An 18,653-nucleotide genomic window follows, 5' to 3' on the forward strand; every position below is an offset into this window, starting at 1 on the left:
GCAATTTGGCTTTAGAACAGGAAAAAATACTTCTGAAAATTTAATAGTCGTCGCAGGAGAAATCTACATCGGCTTTGCCGAAGGAGAGTACACCATAACAGCCTACCTTGATATCAAAGATGCCTTCGAACATGTCAACCCTGACAAGCTACTTACAGCCTTGATCGAGCTAGACGTACCAACCTCATATTGCCTTTTCTTTTACTATCATATTAGCCTGATTTACCGTGATTCACCGTAATTCACTCTATATCACAATGAATCAGGACCGACAGGGAACCTTCCTAGAGAAATCACAACGACCGTTATCAGAAAGCGTCTCAATCACTACAACCTCAACTAAAACCTCCATAAGAAAAATCTCCCGGAATCCCCAACTTGCCCCTGCGGCTCACCTAATCAGGACCTAAATCATGTCTTCTTCTCATGTCCGGATTACCAACTACATTGAGAAACGCTGCTAAAAATACTAAGCAAACTCTCCAATCCTACGCCAACAGACGTCATTCCACTATTAGCGAATCCATCAGCGTAGATTGCCTACATACATATTTTATATTATTATATATAACTTTATAAAGTAATATATACAATAATTGTCATGAAAAAAAAAAAAAAAATAAAAAAAATAGCCTGCTGACTAATGGACTCGACCCCGGATCCTTCTGGTCCGAAGTTCCAGCTGTTGTCCACAGTACTGTGTCACACACTTGATCATAAGAGCTAGTTGTATTTACTTGAATTCAAATGAGCTTAAGAAAATTAAATACATCAATAAATAATTAATTCTGTTATTAGCATTATAGTAAATTATATTATTGTTCATAAAATAGAGACCATTAGCAGTGTACCCACAAATATTGGGTTCAAAATTTTTTTGCTGTCATCCTGCTTTTGGTCTCGTTGATGTATTTCTGGGAAATTTAAAAATAATTTGTTTTTCGAAACTCAAGTTTTCATCAGTTCGGCGGCTTAAAAATTCAAAAAATAATTTTTTATTAAACTTCTATCAGACCTTTGAGCTCAGAGAACTCAAAATGACATGAAAATTATATTTTTGAGCTCGAAGAGCTCAAAAACGTAATAAGTGCAATTTTGAGAGCTTAAGTATGAAATTAGCGGGAAGTTGCAGGGATGGTCTTTAGGGTCAGTAGTTTTCCTAATTTTTATTGAATTAAATTCAAATTTAAATCAATCAAACGTTATAAGTCAAGTGGATAATGGGATAAGTAGAGCGAAAAGTGTGATAGGTTGTATAATAAGGCTGGAAAAAGATTTCAAGCAGTTGTCAACCTTAAGACAACTGTATATGACGTTAGTTAGACCCATACTGGAATATGGCACGGCGATATGGTTAGAGTATTATGCAGTACACGTTGAAAGACTGGAGGCTGTCCAGAATCTTTTCATCAAGTGTATAGTCAAGTATTGGAAACCAAAAAGTGTAGTGATGAATACTGGAGATGTAAAAGTCAGTTTGGGGATCATGACATTATCCGAAAAATATCCTAAAAAGATAATGGAATGAAATTATTATTTCAGGATTAAAAAGTATTCAGCAGATATAAAAATTTGAAATACTGTTTAAATCCTTTTATATCTCAAAAAAATAATAAAAAGAAAATATTATTTCTGGATTAAAAAGTATTCAATAGGATTAGAAATTTTAAATGCTAGTCGAATCCTTTTACATACTAAAATAACATAATGAAATGAAATTATTGTTTCAGGATTAAAAATCGGTCTGTCGGTTGATTCTGCGGGCCAATCCCAAAACTTACCGCCGTTTTCGAGCTCCTTGAACTCGAAAACATTATTGTGAATACATTTTCGAGCTCGAAAATAGTTTTGTATTCCTTTTTTTTCGAAAAAAAATGTTTTTTACCATTTTTTCTCCAACAATATCTCTCGAACGAATTGACTGATTGAGACAATTGAAGTAGCAATCAACGCGTTTTATTGAGTTCTAGAACTGATCTAATTTTGAAATTGATTTATTTAGTGGTTTTTGAGAAATTTCAAAAATACTAAAAAAAATTTTTTCTCAATTCTTTCGACAACGGTTTCTCTTAAACGAATAAACCGATTTTGATGGTTGAGGAGGCATTCGACGCGGCTTATAAAGCTTCAAAGCCCAGTTGATTGTGGAATCAATCCATCAAGCCCGTTGAAAGTTATCCGAAAAAAAAAAATTTTGAAAAAATTTCATTTTTTGAATATCTCTGAAAGAGCCCTACCGACCAAGCTCAATTTTTTTTCAGCTTTTAGATATTGACAAACCGCGTCGAGTGACACCTTAACGATCAAAATCGGTTCATCCGTTTAAAATTTATAGATATTTACATACGCACGTACGTACGTACATACACGGAAAAAAATAATCGATAGCGGCTACCGATTATTTTTCGGTAGACGCTACCGATTATTTCGGTAGCATTTACCGAAATAATCGGTAGTCACTACCAATTAAATTTCAGTAACCGCTACCGAAAAAATCGGTAGCTGTTACCGATTTTTTTGGTATCAGTGTGTGTGCGTCCGAGTGTGTGCGAATTTGTGTGTGCGTCCGAAAGTATGCCGAAATTTTTCTGAAACTGTTCAGTAGAACCGAAATAATCGGTAACATTTACCGAAATAATCGGTAGCTGGTACCGATTAAAATTGGTAGCAGCTACCGATTATTTTTTTCCGTGTACATACACTCGGACATCATCTTGAAATTAATCAAAATAGCTTCCTAAAACCTCAAAACGTCAAGATCTCTTAGAAATTCGATTTTCGAAAATCGGACTAAAACCAATAACTTCCCGAATTTGTGAAAATTTGCAATTTTCTTAGCGGGAAGTTCAAAAGTATTCCATAGAATCAGAAAATTGAAATGCTATTTGAATTCTTTTATATACTAAAATAGAATAGAATAAATTTATTATTCCAGGATTAAAAAGTATTGAACAGAATCAGAAATTTTAAATGCTAGTTAAATCCTTTTAAATCCTAAAATAATAACGAAATAAAATTATTATTTCAGTATTAAAAAGTATTCAACAGAATTAAAAATTTCAAATGCTAGTCGAATCCTTTTATATCCTAAAATAATAATAAAATGAAAATATTATTTCAGTATTAAAAATTATTCAACAGAATTGAAAATTTCAGATGCTAGTCGAATCTTTTTATATCCTAAAATAATAATGAAATGAAAATATTATTTCAGGATTACAAAGTATTCAATAGGATTGGAAATTTTAAATGCTAGTTGAATCCTTTTATATCCTAAAATAATAACGAAATAAAATTATTATTTCAGTTTTAAAAAGTATTTAACAGAATCAAAAATTTTAAATGCTAGTCGAATCCTTTTATGTACTAAAATAATAACGAAATAAAATTATTATTTCAGGATTAAATAGTATTTAATATGATCAACCGCGAATTTCCAAAAAGGATTTATAGTATTTAGCAGGATTTGAAAGTATTAAAATTTGAATCTTTTTGAATCCTGTTAAATACATTTTTTTAATCAGGGAATGCTGATCTTTATCTAAAAGCAGACGCGACCAGAATGTATTGCTTCTTTCTCAAACTATGTCGTAATTACTACGCTAATTACCAAAACATTGACAATCCTTTAATGAATAAAATACGCATTACGGTTGACGATGACTGCATAAGTAAGTGCCAGTCCAGATACATTACGCCTGAAGTGTTCATCTTTTGTGACAGAGCAGGGGTCATCCAGGATGAAAATAATTTACCGACGTGATACCACAAAAAATGTCATTACAAAAATACAAAAATCAACCTGTCACCAGAAAGTGACACTCGACTGATGTTCTCTACGGCACTGTCCAGCGTTGATATTAATGACAAGTATAGACTTGACAAAGATTATTGGTGACTTCAGAATGATGCCAGGCATCTGGATGAAATCAGAAGGAAAACGAGGTTGAACAAGTGAACCATCACAAAACGGCAAATCAAGTCACACAGTGACTACACTGTATATATTTTAATATTGTAAGTAATTATTCCTAACTCCTCCACTAACTCAAGCTCCCAGTCCTCTCCCCACTCTCATAAGACTAATCAGATGTTTTTTTCCACTACTCTGATGTTGACATATTATCGTTAAAAGTACTGTACTGCTGAAATATGTGGCAATTTATCTCAAGTATTGTTCTGTAAAATTTAAATATATTTATGTAATAATATTAGTATTGTAAGGTGGCGAGATCTATCTATGGTAGCTAACCACCAAACACATTTAAATAGTGATTAAGTCTTTTCTTGCAGTTTTTACACTTTTATATACCATGTAATGTTCTGAGCTAAATAAAAATTGATTTTTTTAACCAACGAGCCTTAGTTAGATGTTTTTTATAGCAGTAATTTCTTTAAATCTATTATCAATACAATAAGTTTTGCTAATTTCCTTGGCATATCTGACAACTAAGTTTAATTAATAAATAAAATAGCACTTTCGAATAAGTGCAGTAAGTCAGTAAGTGAGACCTACAACTGCTAGCGAAAACTAATAAGTAATAAGTTAGAGTGTTTTTAAAATGATTTTATACTTGTAAATGCAATGTATGTGTTTTTCTGCTGGATAAAACTATGTTTTTCAAACAAAAAAACCAACGAGTCTTACCAGTACTTCGAAAAAATCATGGGACACTCAAAAGAGACAGAAAAATGTAATATAATATGTTAGATATTCGATAGTATACTTTATCATCTTTACCTCGAATGCTCCGATAAACCTGTATTGACGATACTGCATGTCATTATTTATAATCTCATTTAACAAAATGGCGCAAAGCTCACAAGATTTTAACCGCAGTGCCTTGACTATTTCAAATAATCGGGTTTGTAATTATTTACTTTCACTATTTTACTTGTCTAAATAAGTAGTTGTTATCATATTTGTATTTAATTAAGAAATAATATATATATTCAATAGGCTTGTTATACGGGTCAACGAACCACGAGAATACCCCGAGGTTTGATTAAAATAGTGGGAATAAATTGTCAAAGTCTCGATCTTTCTTATAATGAACTGACATCAATATCTGCTTTAAAAGACTGCAATAATCTTCAGGAATTAATTTTAGACAACAATAAATTGTATGATTTAAATACATTGCCATCAATTAATACATTAACGACAATTAGTTTAAATAATAATAAGGTATATCAAAATATATTTATCTATATATGTATATATATTTATTGTTGTTTTGTATTAATCTGAAATTAAACAGATAGTTGATATAGACTTAGCGTTGGAGAAAATAAGTAGTTGTTGTCCAAATGTCAAATACGTAAGTCTGTTGGGGAATCCGGGTTACCCCGATCAGCTCACGGATCCTGTCAACAACGACGAGGCTGACTATGATCGTTACAGACTGTACGCAATTCACGTTTTACCAGACTCTCTTCGCTTTCTCGATTTTCGACCAGTCACACAAATCGAGAGAAAAGATGCAAGCAATCGAGGTCGTTTTATGCGGACTATTAAACTAAATATGCCTCTATCTTCACTTACTTCTACACCTTTTCTTCCACTTAATATTCCTTCTTCATATTCTTCGACTTGTTTGCCTGTTGCTATTGCACCCACACCTCCTGGTACTTGTTCATCTATCACTCGTCATTTCAAACCAACTACGTATCAAGACGTTGTTTTGGATCCTAATTACTCACCATTACCAACTACAACACGTAGTCCAAGTGATCATAAAGGTAAAATGTATATTGTATAGATTAATTTTATAAATTATATATTAATAATTTTTATTTTATTTTATTTTTTCTAATAAAGGTGCTTACGGAAAATGTCGATATCGATATTCAGGAAAAAATTCAGAAGGAAATCGTTTTATTATAAATAGTGATTTATAATAATTACAAAAAACAAAACTATATATTTTTATAATCTTGTAAAAAAATTGGATTTATTATTTAGCCAGCTCTTACTGGATAAAACATATATATATATATATATATATATATATATATATATATATATATATATATATATATATATATATATATATATATATAATTATTTTTTTTTAATGCATATAAATACATTTTTCATAACTATGCATAAATATTTCTATAATAATATAATAGCTGATAGTTTTATATATAAATTTTTTTTTATAAAAAGTTTCATCGTTAAATATATATGTATATATTTTTATTTTTTTAAAATTTTTTTGCAGAAAAATATTTAACTGGCAGTTTTTTTTTTGCTCATAAACTATTGAGTTGAATAAAAATACTTGTAGTTAGATTTTTTTTCAAGGGTTTAAAATATATATATATTTTTTTTTTTAGAATTTGCTATTCAATTATGTGAATAATGCATGATATACATACATAAATATATTCTATTCCAAATATATATATGTATTTCAGTAATTATTGAGAAAACATGTACATTTAATATCAATAAATATACCGTTTCAATTTTGTTTTCTTTTTTGTTTTCTAATATAAAAATGTAAAATATAAATATATATTTATATGAAATATTATTAACAATTATATTTGACTAAAACAACAAAATTGGACAATGACTTTTATTAAAAATATTTTTTGTCAAACAAGACTTTGTTTTTTATATTATTAAGTATCAATTGCTTATATTGAACATTTAAGTACTTGAAGGCCTATAGCCTTAAGATTATATAATATATAATATATATGAATAATAATAAAAAAATATAAGTAAATAATGTAAATAATCAAGAGAAATTGTGTTTACCATGATTGTACAAATTGGGTCGAAGAGTTATCGCACCCTCGACCCAAAAATTCGGTCTCTCTAACATATTTTGCCACAATGATAATTCACGTCCGGTTGCGTCCATCCAATCAACTGGTTTTCCATAATGTTTACCTTGAAATAAAGATAACATAATAATTAGTCATTTTAAATAAGTTAAAAATATACAAATAATAAAACTTACCAGTACCAAGATTAAATCTAACACCACCTAAAAATTCATTACTGGCAATACGATCATGATCCCAAACAGTTAATTCAAGTCCCCTTTCAGCTAACTCTTGAAGACTTACATCTTTATAAATGAATGTATGCCCCCATACTGGATTCCCATCAGACTTTCTCACAACATTGGTCTTTTGTTTACCTGATCTTCCTTTGTCTGGTAACAAATAACTTTTACAAAATGGATCACAAGTTCCTGATGAATTTTTGGCTCTTGTTTGTAAATTTCTTGATTCTTTTACTAATACATGCAATGAACCACGACTCCAATTTTTTTTTCCTTTTCGTGGTTCTCCGATAATTGTAGTACTTGAGTGATCACGATCACGATCTTTTTTCTCTAATTTACACAATTCTGGTGGAACAAATTTAAGACCTACAATAACCTCACCCTTATACGTAGCTATAGGATCATCAAATAATTCAGATCTTTCTTGTAAAGGATACCATTTTGGTGTTGGATCATCAAATATTTTATTTTCTAGTGGCATTCTTACTTCACCCAAAAAATCGTTTCGTCCAAACATATCCGAATGCCAAACAGTAAGCCATAGTATTCGTGTCTCCAATGAATTTAAATTAATATTAAATTTAAGTGTCTCATCAAATACTGGATTTAATGTATGTTTTTTAACTTTTGTCTTTCTTTTACCTCCTTTTGATTTATCTGGTAGTAAATATACTTTAACATAAGGATCTGACCGGTTTCGTTTAATATCAACTGGTGCCAAATCTTTACATTGACTAATATGAACTTGGAAAGTTAGTTGTTTGTAATCATATTCAAGTGAAAACTCAACCTCACCTTTAACAGCAACAGATCCACACCATTTACCTTCACCAGCTCCACTATAAACAGATGCCATTGAATCTGAACGTGCACCTAAACTTGATAAAGATGAACGATTTGTATCTTTAACTCGTGTTCCTGAACGTCTTTCATCAATCATTAAACGATTTGTTCCTCCAATAATTGGTGTACTGCATGCTTCTGATAAACTATTGTCCTCATCAGGAATAGGAATAGATTCTCTACGTCTTCGTTCACGTTTAATATTAGGTGAAACTGCTATTTCAAGTCCTGGAGCACTAAGTGCTCGTTTAGGTACACCAGAACTTAAACTATTACGTGCAAAACCTGGTGGTCGATATCGAGCAGATTTAACTCCAGTATTTGATGGCAAAAAATGATACATACTGTGAGCTTTGTGCATTGATGATGATCCAAATCCAATACTACTATTACTACTACTACTATTATTATTTTTATTATTACTATTATTAGTTGCTGGAAGACGTGGTAATGAATTAGTTGTTGAAGTTGATATTGAAGTTTGTTGCATTCCTCTAGGCAAGGTCATAGCACGCGAATCACCATCAAATTCAAATTCATCAGCAGAATCTTCATCATCATCGTTATCGTTATCATCATTGTCATCATCATCATCATCGTCTTCATGTTGATCAGCAGTAGTACAAATTGCTGCTGCTGATGTTGACGATGATGATTGACGTCGTCGATGCCGTGAGTCATCTGGAACTGATGATCGACGTCTGTTACTCCATATTTTTTCTTCAATAGATCCAGTTGTATTTTCAGCTCCATTTATTTGATTGGCACTTGTACTAATGCTATTACTTCCAGCTCCAATAGATCCACAGCTCCTTACTCGATCCAATTGTTCACGTGAAAAACTCTTGGGATTAAATAATAAATCTCCAGCACTCCGTCTTTTAGCAGCCATTGCCAATGCATTTGTTGTATTTAAATTTGTATTATTGGATCCAATATCTCCTGAACAAGTTAATAAACTGAGTTTAGTACGTGAATCAGCAGCCATTAATGCAGATTCAAAGCTACCACGCCATGAAAATCTTTCATAATCACTGGTCTCACGTTCTTCATTTTCTTGACCAGTTCCTATTTGATGTCCACTGATAAGAAGTAAAGGGTCATGAGATTTTGATCGTGGAAGTTGAAGATGACTAAATGTTGGAGTTTGATGTGCTGAATCAGATGTTGAATCATCGTCTTCAGTTGTTGTTGATGCTGATGAAGGAGTTCTGGTATGCTGAGGATATCTTCGCCATGAATAAGAAGATGAAGAAACATTTGAATTATTTTCAGATACTTGATGCATAAGAGCAACTAATCTACTACCAATATGATGCATTACTTTGGCAATTAATGGAGGGCTACTGTGAGGAGTTGAACTCGCATCTGAACTAACATCTCCAGCTATTTTAGTAAAACTTTGTACTAATTTTTGATAAACAAAAGCTGTATCTTTACCCATATTACCACTAGGAATTGATTCTTTAGATTGTTTACTGTCGATTGGTGATAAAATACTTGAACAAAGATTAGCATCAGAATTAACATCAAAATTACTAATTATTTGTTGACAACTGGCTGATATTTGTTCCTGTAGAGTTGAACGACGGCTTGCAGCAGCAGCAGCAGCTGCTGCTCCTTCTAAATCAGAACTCGTATAATCAGAGCTATCATATGAATCAGACCAAGTATCTTCAGAACTTAAATACTCAACAATTTCACGTACTTGATCATCACGTATACCTGGTACAGTTTTCATAAGTCGTGTAAGTTCATTTTCAAAGTATACTAATTGGGGTGGTTTTGTACGTTTTCCTCGTGGTAATTCTTGTTCCATTCGTTCTATTGGATTTGTATTATTTGGTGTTGGCGTAGGCGTTGGTGTTGGTGTTGACATTGTTGTTGTTGTTGTTGTTTTTGTTTTTGTTTTTGTTTTTGTTGTTGCTGCTGTTGATGTTGTTGTTGTTATTGTTGTTGTTGTTGTTGTACTAATTGATGAAGATGATAACAATTGACAAGTTAATACTGTATTATTTGAATTAGCAACCATAGTTTTAAAAAATTGACGCATTTTAGACATCATTAAATTTGTTTCCTCATCACTTGACCAATTATTAAAGCTATCTTTTCTTGATAATGCATGAGTATTAATATGAATATTTGATGCTGCTAAAAATTCATTTTTATCCTTTGGATTATTATTATTATTATTATTATTATTATTATTATTATTATTATTATTATTATTATTATTATTATTATTATTATTATTATTATCATTATTATTATTATTATTGTTGTTATTGTTATTGTTGTTGTTGTTGCTGCTGCTGTTGTTGTTGTTGTTGTTGTTGTTGTTGTTGTTGTTGTTGTTGTTGTTATTGTTATTGTTATTGTTATTGTTATTATTATTTTTATTATTGATATTATTTGTATCATCATTATTATTATTATTATTTTTATTATTGATATTATTTGTATCATCATTATTATTATTATTATTTTTATTATTGATATTATTTGTATCATCATTATTATTAATATTATTGTTATTATCATTATTATTATTACTATTATTATTATTGTTGTTGTTGTTGTTGTTATTTTCACAAACATTTTTACTGTCAATATTATTTGAATCTTTATTTTCTTTAGAATCAATTGATGGTTCTGATTGAATTAAATCATCACAGCTACCAACAAATCCAGAATCTCTTGATTGTTGTTTACGATCAGGATCTGTTGAATTATTCGTATTTTCATCAACTGCATCATCATTATTATTATTATTATTATTATTATTATTATTATTATTATTATTATTATTATTATTATTATTATTATTATTATTACTATTATTAATATTATTATTTGATGATGATGTAATTGTCAATGAAGAATCACTGGGTTGAGGAGTTTTAGATCTTTCTTCTTCTGAATTCGTTTCATTATTTTCATTATCAAGAGAAACAGAAATTTCAAATTTATCTGAATCATCAAATTTATCCGATTCAGGACTTTTATTATTGGAATCAGTATTACGAGGGCTCTGTGTTCCTAAATTTCTTTTTTTCTTTTTTCGTTTTACAGTATCTACTCCTTCAACAAATCCAGTAACATCTTCATCAGTTTTTACAGTTGAATCATCAGATTCATCTGGTGTATCTTGATTATTACTAAGATCTTGCAATGAATTTTGTAAAGTTGAATTTTGTGAAGTTTGTGCTAAATTTAAAAGATTATCAAGTGAAGAACTGTGAGATCTTCCAGTACCTCGAGCACGAACTAAGCGTTTACGACGTTGAGCTTCAGGACTTGGACGTCCTTCAGAATCACTTCCTACTGAACCATCTGAATCTCTACGATCTTCATTACGAAAACCCAAAAATTCAGATAAAAAATATTTTTCCAATCGTGATGAATTAAAGTCATTGGCACTTTTGTTATCATTTAAACAATTTATTATTGTTCCTGATTCTTGATGACTCTCTTGAACACCTTCAGAATAAACTGATGAAGTCTCTGAAAGACTATCAACTTCACGATTTAATAATAATAATGATGTCATATCGTTATTTATTAAATCGTTTGTTAATTTTATTTCATTTTCATCATTAATTATCATATTATCATCATCATCATCATCATCATCATCATCATCATCATCATCATTATAATCAATATTGTTATCATCATTATTAATATTTTCATAATTTTTTGTACTTAAATTACTCTGAGTAGATTCAATACCTCCAAGTCCAAAGAAAAAATATTTTTCAAGTTGTGATGTTGATGAAGTTGATGAAGTTTCATGATTTTTTGATTTCCAATTAGTATTACTAAGACTAAATTCAGCTTCACTTTCTTCACAAGATTCTTCAACAATTGTGTGAAGAGTAAAATCAATAGCTTGACGATGATAACCACGTAATTCTTCTTCACGATCACCACCAAGATTATTAACTTCATCCTCTGAACTGTCTTCCGTATTTGTTGTTGTTGGTGTACTCTGTTCATCTTCATCATGTGAGACCTCTTCAACCCAAGAATCATCATCAGCAAGACCTTCTTCAAGTATAACATCAACGTGATGTGAAATTTTATTATTACCATCAGAAATTTTCAATTTCTTTAATTTATTTGTCGAACAAACTAAATCATCATCATTATTTTCATTATCAATTGAATTATCTTTTTCTATATCAATATTAACAAAATAATTATTTTGTGAATTATTTGTTGTGGATATAATACCTTTTGTTTTATTGTTAACTGTTTGTTCTTGTAATTCAGATTCAAGTTCGGATGGGTGGTCATCGTACCGTCGTTTAATCATTAACGGTCGACGTGGTCCCGAGCCTGTTCGTTGAGGTGTTTCCAACGCCTCCAACGCCAGATGGTAGTATCCAGCCAGGCCTGACGATGACTGCTGTTGAGTCTGTTGAGTTTGTTGAGTCTGTTGATTCTCTTGTGTTTTATTATCATCTGGCTGCAATAACGTTGTCGTATCTGAAGTTATAACACTAACTGGTTGATAAGCACCCGATGTAATCATCACAAAACTCTTGAATTTATTATTTTGTGACAAAATATTTTGTCGTGAAGAATATGTTGTCGTTGTTGTTGTTGGTAATAATGATGATGATGGTAATGAAGATGAGGATAATAATTCGTCAGGTAAAAATACATTATCATCGCGAGTAGACGGGCGACGTTCAACTGAATCAAGTCGCGTTCCCCGGCGCACTGTCTCCCCACCTGTATTTTCACTTGTATCCACCTCATTTTCTCCCACCAGTTGTTGTTCACTACTTACTACATTCACCTGGCATTCTTTCATTGATTCTTTTGATGTATCATCACTAACTACTATACTTTTATTTATTTCGAATTTTTCTTTATTATTTTCGTTTTTAATTACTAATGATGATGATGCAGTTGTTGATTTTAATTTTTTTTTACTTAAATTTTCGTTCCAACAGTCTAATAAATTTGATACCACTGATAAGGCACATATATCACGTTTTATTTCACTATTACTATTTGTATAATTATGATTAAGTAAATATACATTTTCATTTTCCTTTATTTCCAATGAATCTGCTACCATTGATTCATAATTATCTACGTTATTTTCATCTTCATCATTATCATCTTCTTCTTCATCTTCTTCTTTAATATCATCATTAAAGTTTTTATTTTTATCGTTATTTATCATTATTTCTTTTGTTTCTGATGATGATAAAAAATTTACTTCATCAGGATTTATATTACGTATTGATCTCAATGTTATTATATTATCATCTGAAGAATCTATTGAATCAGCTGAATAACTAATTTCATTATTGTTATTATTATTATTTTTAGAATTATTTATTAAAGTAGCTGGTTGTTCGTTTAAACTTTCCTCTTGTTTATTCGATGAATCAGAATTTAATGATAATAAATTTATATTTTTGAGAATAACTTCATTTTCTCCGTCTTCTTCTTCTATTCCTTTGTGTTGATTACTTGCCAAGGAATCATTATAATTAACATCATCATCATCATCATCGTCGTCGTCGTTATTGACAACAAACACACGAGAGAAATGATGTGATTTATTTTCATCATCAAAATCACTACTGTCTGCACAGGATGACGATGAATCATGATCATCATCTTGATCTTGATCTGAATTTTCATCAATTTCAGTTGCTAATGATATTGGTTTTTCAAATTTACTATCTTCATTGTATGTTTTATCATCAGTCAATGGCACTTTATCAACTTCATCAGCTTCATTATCATCATTATCATTATTATTATTATTTTCACCACTATTGACTAAATCTAATTGATTTAGATTATCACTATTAATTGATAGATTTGAATTTATTTCTTGTTCTTTTATTATTAATTGTTTTTCTAATTTAACCTCCTGTTGAGAATCTTCAACTTGTGGTTGATGATTTTTTATCTCATTATTTAATGGCATTGATTTATGATCGAGTGTTGTTAAAAGAGATCCGTGATAAATACTTTCATAATGCCCAACAAGTGAACCGTCTGGACGAAATGTGAAAATAGAATCAGCAGTATTGAAACTTGGATCACTTATTTTTTGTTCACAATAAAGCCCTCGATGAATTTCAGATTGTGAGATAAATTTAGGATGCCATGAAAACCACGGCCCGATAGAAGAACCCGCAACGTTTTTAAATTTTAAATTATTATCTGATTTTGTGGCTGTTATCATTGACGAAGCTGCAGCAGCTGCAAAATCTTGATTATTCCACAGAGATGCTGGTACTGGTACCGGATAAGGTACTGGAACTGGTATTGGCACAGGAACTGGCAATACATTTCTATTACTACTACCTCCACATGCCTGTACAAATAATCATAATTATTTATTTCCTCAATAAATATTTATAAATAAATAAATATATTCATACCAGACAACAAGTACTGGAACCACGTCGTTGACCTAGACAACAATCCCAAATATTTCCACCTTTTATATCATTAACATGAGAACGAACAGAATCACCACACAAGACTGATGGCAAAGAAGGCAAGCTATTGCTTTCAAAATAATCCCAATCACAATCTTCAAGACTCTGACTGTGACTACTACCACTAATATTGTTATTATTATTATTATTATTATTATTATTATTTCTGGTTGTTCCTATAGGTACTCCACCAGTCAAATAAGACGAACCAGAGCAGCTACTGTCAGCATCGTCTTCTTCATCACGCCCGGATGACGAATCTGAGCTTATAAATACCAGTCGACGATAATCAGGAATTTTTGATGAATCTGCTGCTGATCCGTTGCCACGTAAAAGACTTTGACGAGTTATTTGAAATTCAATATCTTCTGTGCTATATGAGCGTGCATATGATCTTCCTCGTCTTCTTGAACCTTTTAATTTAAAATAAATAAATAAAAACTTTATAATTTATTAAAATCTCCTTTCCACCAAAAGTACAATACAACACTGACACCAAAGTAAAATATTAAAAACCATATTGATATTATAATAGTTATACACAATTGCACAACTCTTAAAATTTCCATTGTTAATATTAATAAATAGAAAGAAATAAATGAAAAATAAAAATGTTTAACGATGACAACAAGTCACTAGAAAACTAAAAAACCTAGTAAAAGAGTAATAAAAATAATAAATTTAAAAGGTTTCAATAATCAATTGCTACCAACTGCTAATAGCATAGCGAGAAAACCTATCATCTATATTATATTTAATTTAATAAATGTTAAATATAATAATAATAATATTATTATACCTTGTGAATCAAATTGTCTGCGTCGTCGTAATATTGTTCGTCCTTGAGAGGATAAATTTGAAAATTTAATCGCTGACTCTGAACGAGCGTCATTGAGTCGTGGTGGATGATCGTCTTCACTGTCACGCTGTACTCTATCACGCTCATAATTTTCAACGACAATATCTTGTGGATCCAATCGAGATTTCTTTGCCAAATCAACATAATCACATAATCCCGACTCGCTTAATCTATTAAATTTATTTATAACAATAACAATAATAATAATAATAATAATAATAATAATTTAAGTAATAAATTTTATGATAAATTACCTAATGCTTTCACTGCCAGAACTTTCATATCGAGTACTACTATTAGATTCACGTCTTGTTCTTGTAATAGCATCTCGTATTCGTTGTGATGACAAAGATTCACTTCCAGTAGTTACTATTTTACGTGGAAGACCTGGTGTAGGTTCACTCTCACTTTCACGAGGGCTGTATCTTGATGAAGAACGAGTACTTAAAGGACTAGCTTCTGGTGATAAATGGCTTGATAATCGCCGATTTACCGCAGTATCATCAGTAATATCATCTAAATTTAAATCGTCTTCCTTCGATATTATTATTATTTTATCATCCTCACTTTTATTCGATAAATTTATTTTTTCTTTAACATCTTCATTATTATTATCACCATTATCATCATCATCCTGTACTTTATTCACAGTTTTATTATTTTTAGCAATTATTATTTCTTCATTTACAGAAATTTCGGTTGATGGTGATTTTTTATCATTATCTTTTATACAATCATTTGAATCATCCATTGCAACTGAAATTTTATTTTTGCTACTATTCTCTTCTAATCGTTTATTAGTACGTTTGTCACGATTTTTTTTTAATAATAATAATTTTGGAATAAGACTCGGCGAATTAATAACTTCTTTATCAACTTGATAGCTACGTGAATAATAATAATTGTTATTATTATTGTTATAAAATAATCGTGATGGTGAAAAAACAGTTGTTGTAGTTGATGATGATGATGATGATGATGATCTCAAGTCATCAGTACTTCCACGATTATTTCGTTGTAGTGGAATTTGTGATTTTCGTGCTTCGCTTCGTAGATTAATGTCTTCATATTCGCGAATTTCGTGTTTTCGCAATATAGGAATACTGGATTTTTTATCACGACTTGATTTCAATGATTGTTTATCAACTCCACCTTCTCCAAAATCTTTACATGTTAAAGAATTATGAGAGAGCGAACTCGTTGAACTCTTTGAACTCGTCGAACTAGAAATTTCATTATTTTTTACCAATGATTTAGGTAATAATGTTGTAAAATCGGGTATACGCGATTTTACTTTTAATTTATCACTATTATCCTCGATATCCATTGAGTCATTTTTATATTTAATTTAATTTAATTTTCTTCTTCTTCTTATTTTTATTTTATTATTACTTTCGATCGTTAGTAATAATTTTAAGTATTAAAACATATTGATAATGACTCTTTTGATTAATAATATTCAACTAACATTGCGAATGACGTTAATCTAGAGAAATAAATAAATGATATTAGTTAATATAAAAAAATTTATCAATATAAAAATACTTAAATTAACAATTAAATTTTATTTGTTAAAATTAATTTTTCAACAATAACAAGTAAAAAAAATTAAATAATAATTAATTAAAACAATCAAACTGTCAAATCGTATAATGTAAAGTGTGCTGTGCACCGTTTAGAGCCGGTTTTCCGGATTAACACACATATATACACATATAATACACATATTTCTACTTTTAATTTAATAATTTTATTTTTATAACAAAATATATTATAAGCCAATGTAAATAAAAATGAAAAAATTTTTGGATTATTTAAACAATGAAATAGTTTGAATATAAAAAAAAATAATATACTAACCGAAGAAGAATACAACAAGTAAAGAAAAGGTAAAGGTAAAGGTGCACTAGGTGGTTTAAAGGCACCTCACGGAGCCTTATTCACATCCTCCAATCCTCCTTTACTTTTATCATACTCCCCACTATTATATATGTATGTAATATAGAATAAAAATATATCTACTACTTACCAGTTTACTCAGTAACTATATATATTTTTTCAACTTATAAAATTATTATTTTTTTTATGTATAAAAATATTACAATTTAATAATCACAGTGGATTCACACTATCAACTTTGATAATGTTAAATTATTAGGGAATTATAAATTTTTTAATAATATAGTGTATGACATTTATAAAAATATATTTTTAATATTAATAAATATACAATGCTACCTGTTGCATGTGACCACATGAAAACGACGGCAACAACGACAACGACAACGACAATGACGACGACGACAACGATGAAGCTCTACAGTCTATACATTATACATTGCTATCCAGTACGTACATATATATTTATATATCTACATTCATCTACAGTACAACACACCTGAGAGTGCCTGAGAAGCAGAAACACCAGAAACAGCCAGAGAGGCAAGTCCTACCGCCCTACTCCTGATCCCTCCTACCTGAACAACTCCCACCATCTTCTGTTACATACAACTTTTTGCCCTTGCTTACTTCTTCTTATTATTTTTTACTTTTATTTTTCTCTTTTGCTTTTAATGTATTTCCACAGGTATTGAATTCAATTGCGCATGCGTTGAATATTTCAATACATTCGAGATAAATAATAAATAGGAGTATAATATATCTTGCTGATATCTATGCAACATGCCTATGATAATAATCAGGTAAAAAAAAATTAAAAAATTTTACCTAGAAACAAATTATTAACAATTTCATAAAACTGAAAATGTATTTTTTTTTATTGTTCACAAGGATGTAAAATTTTGTTTACACTTTAAATAGTCGTTTTTATGCACATTAAATCATATATAAATAGTTATTACAAAAATACGTACTGTAGTTTACTTATATATGTAACACTATTTTATTTTAAAAATAATTGTATACCTTTTTTGTCCCTTAATTATTTTTAAAGTAAAATAGTTTAAATTTATTACAGATGATACCTTCATGAGTGGTAATTTTTCTAAAGAAATTTTCTAAATAAAAAAAAAAGACTAATATTTATTTATTTATTTACTAATTTAATTATGCATATTATTAATATAATAATAAAATATTTAAATTGATCGTGAGATAATTTTTTTTTATTATCAAGTCTTAAAGTTAAACATTATTTTTAATAATTGATAATCGAATTTAAAATATTTTAATGATTTTAAATTAAGTGCAATCGACAATAGGTTATTTTATTTAAAAACTATTTATAAAGTGTATTAGCTTATTGATTATATTTATTTCTATTTTTTATAGTCGATAAGATAGACACAAGCTACCGGAGCTTTAAGAGTTTTAAACCTATTTTTTATTTATATTTATCGTTATAACTATCAATTCGTCACATTTTATCTATCAATCAAATAATTAACATCAATTTACATTTTAAGTGAAATAATTACTTAAAAC

At 29.5% G+C, this 18,653-nt stretch overlaps 2 protein-coding genes across 4 annotated transcripts; one reads left to right on the top strand and one right to left on the bottom strand.

Annotated features, from left to right (window-relative positions):
• The first annotated feature begins 3,602 nt into the window (after positions 1 to 3,602).
• LOC103576114 (leucine-rich melanocyte differentiation-associated protein) lies at positions 3,603 to 5,974 on the top strand. Its single transcript, XM_008556159.3, has 4 exons — positions 3,603 to 4,865; positions 4,961 to 5,188; positions 5,262 to 5,742; positions 5,822 to 5,974. The coding sequence occupies exons 1-4, from the start codon at positions 4,779 to 4,781 to the stop codon at positions 5,899 to 5,901; spliced, it is 876 nt and encodes a 291-aa protein (XP_008554381.1). The 5' UTR covers positions 3,603 to 4,778; the 3' UTR covers positions 5,902 to 5,974.
• Positions 5,975 to 6,206: 232 nt separating this feature from the next.
• LOC103576112 (putative uncharacterized protein DDB_G0282133) lies at positions 6,207 to 17,885 on the bottom strand. Of its 3 annotated transcripts, none has more exons than XM_053737895.1 (6): positions 17,448 to 17,885; positions 15,464 to 16,695; positions 15,150 to 15,379; positions 14,291 to 14,763; positions 6,978 to 14,223; positions 6,207 to 6,907 (listed from the first exon to the last, which is right to left on the bottom strand). In XM_053737895.1, the coding sequence occupies exons 2-6, from the start codon at positions 16,534 to 16,536 to the stop codon at positions 6,753 to 6,755; spliced, it is 9,177 nt and encodes a 3,058-aa protein (XP_053593870.1). In that variant the 5' UTR covers positions 16,537 to 16,695; positions 17,448 to 17,885; the 3' UTR covers positions 6,207 to 6,752. The 3 variants fall into 3 exon arrangements, with proteins under 3 accessions (XP_053593870.1, XP_053593871.1, XP_053593872.1); XM_053737896.1 differs by having other exon boundaries at positions 17,239 to 17,885; XM_053737897.1 differs by lacking the exon at positions 17,448 to 17,885 and adding an exon at positions 17,070 to 17,229.
• Between the last annotated feature and the right edge of the window lie 768 nt (positions 17,886 to 18,653).

This window comes from Microplitis demolitor, chromosome 4 (assembly GCF_026212275.2).
Source record: "Microplitis demolitor isolate Queensland-Clemson2020A chromosome 4, iyMicDemo2.1a, whole genome shotgun sequence".
In the NCBI taxonomy this organism is placed as follows: Eukaryota; Metazoa; Arthropoda; class Insecta; order Hymenoptera; family Braconidae; genus Microplitis; species Microplitis demolitor.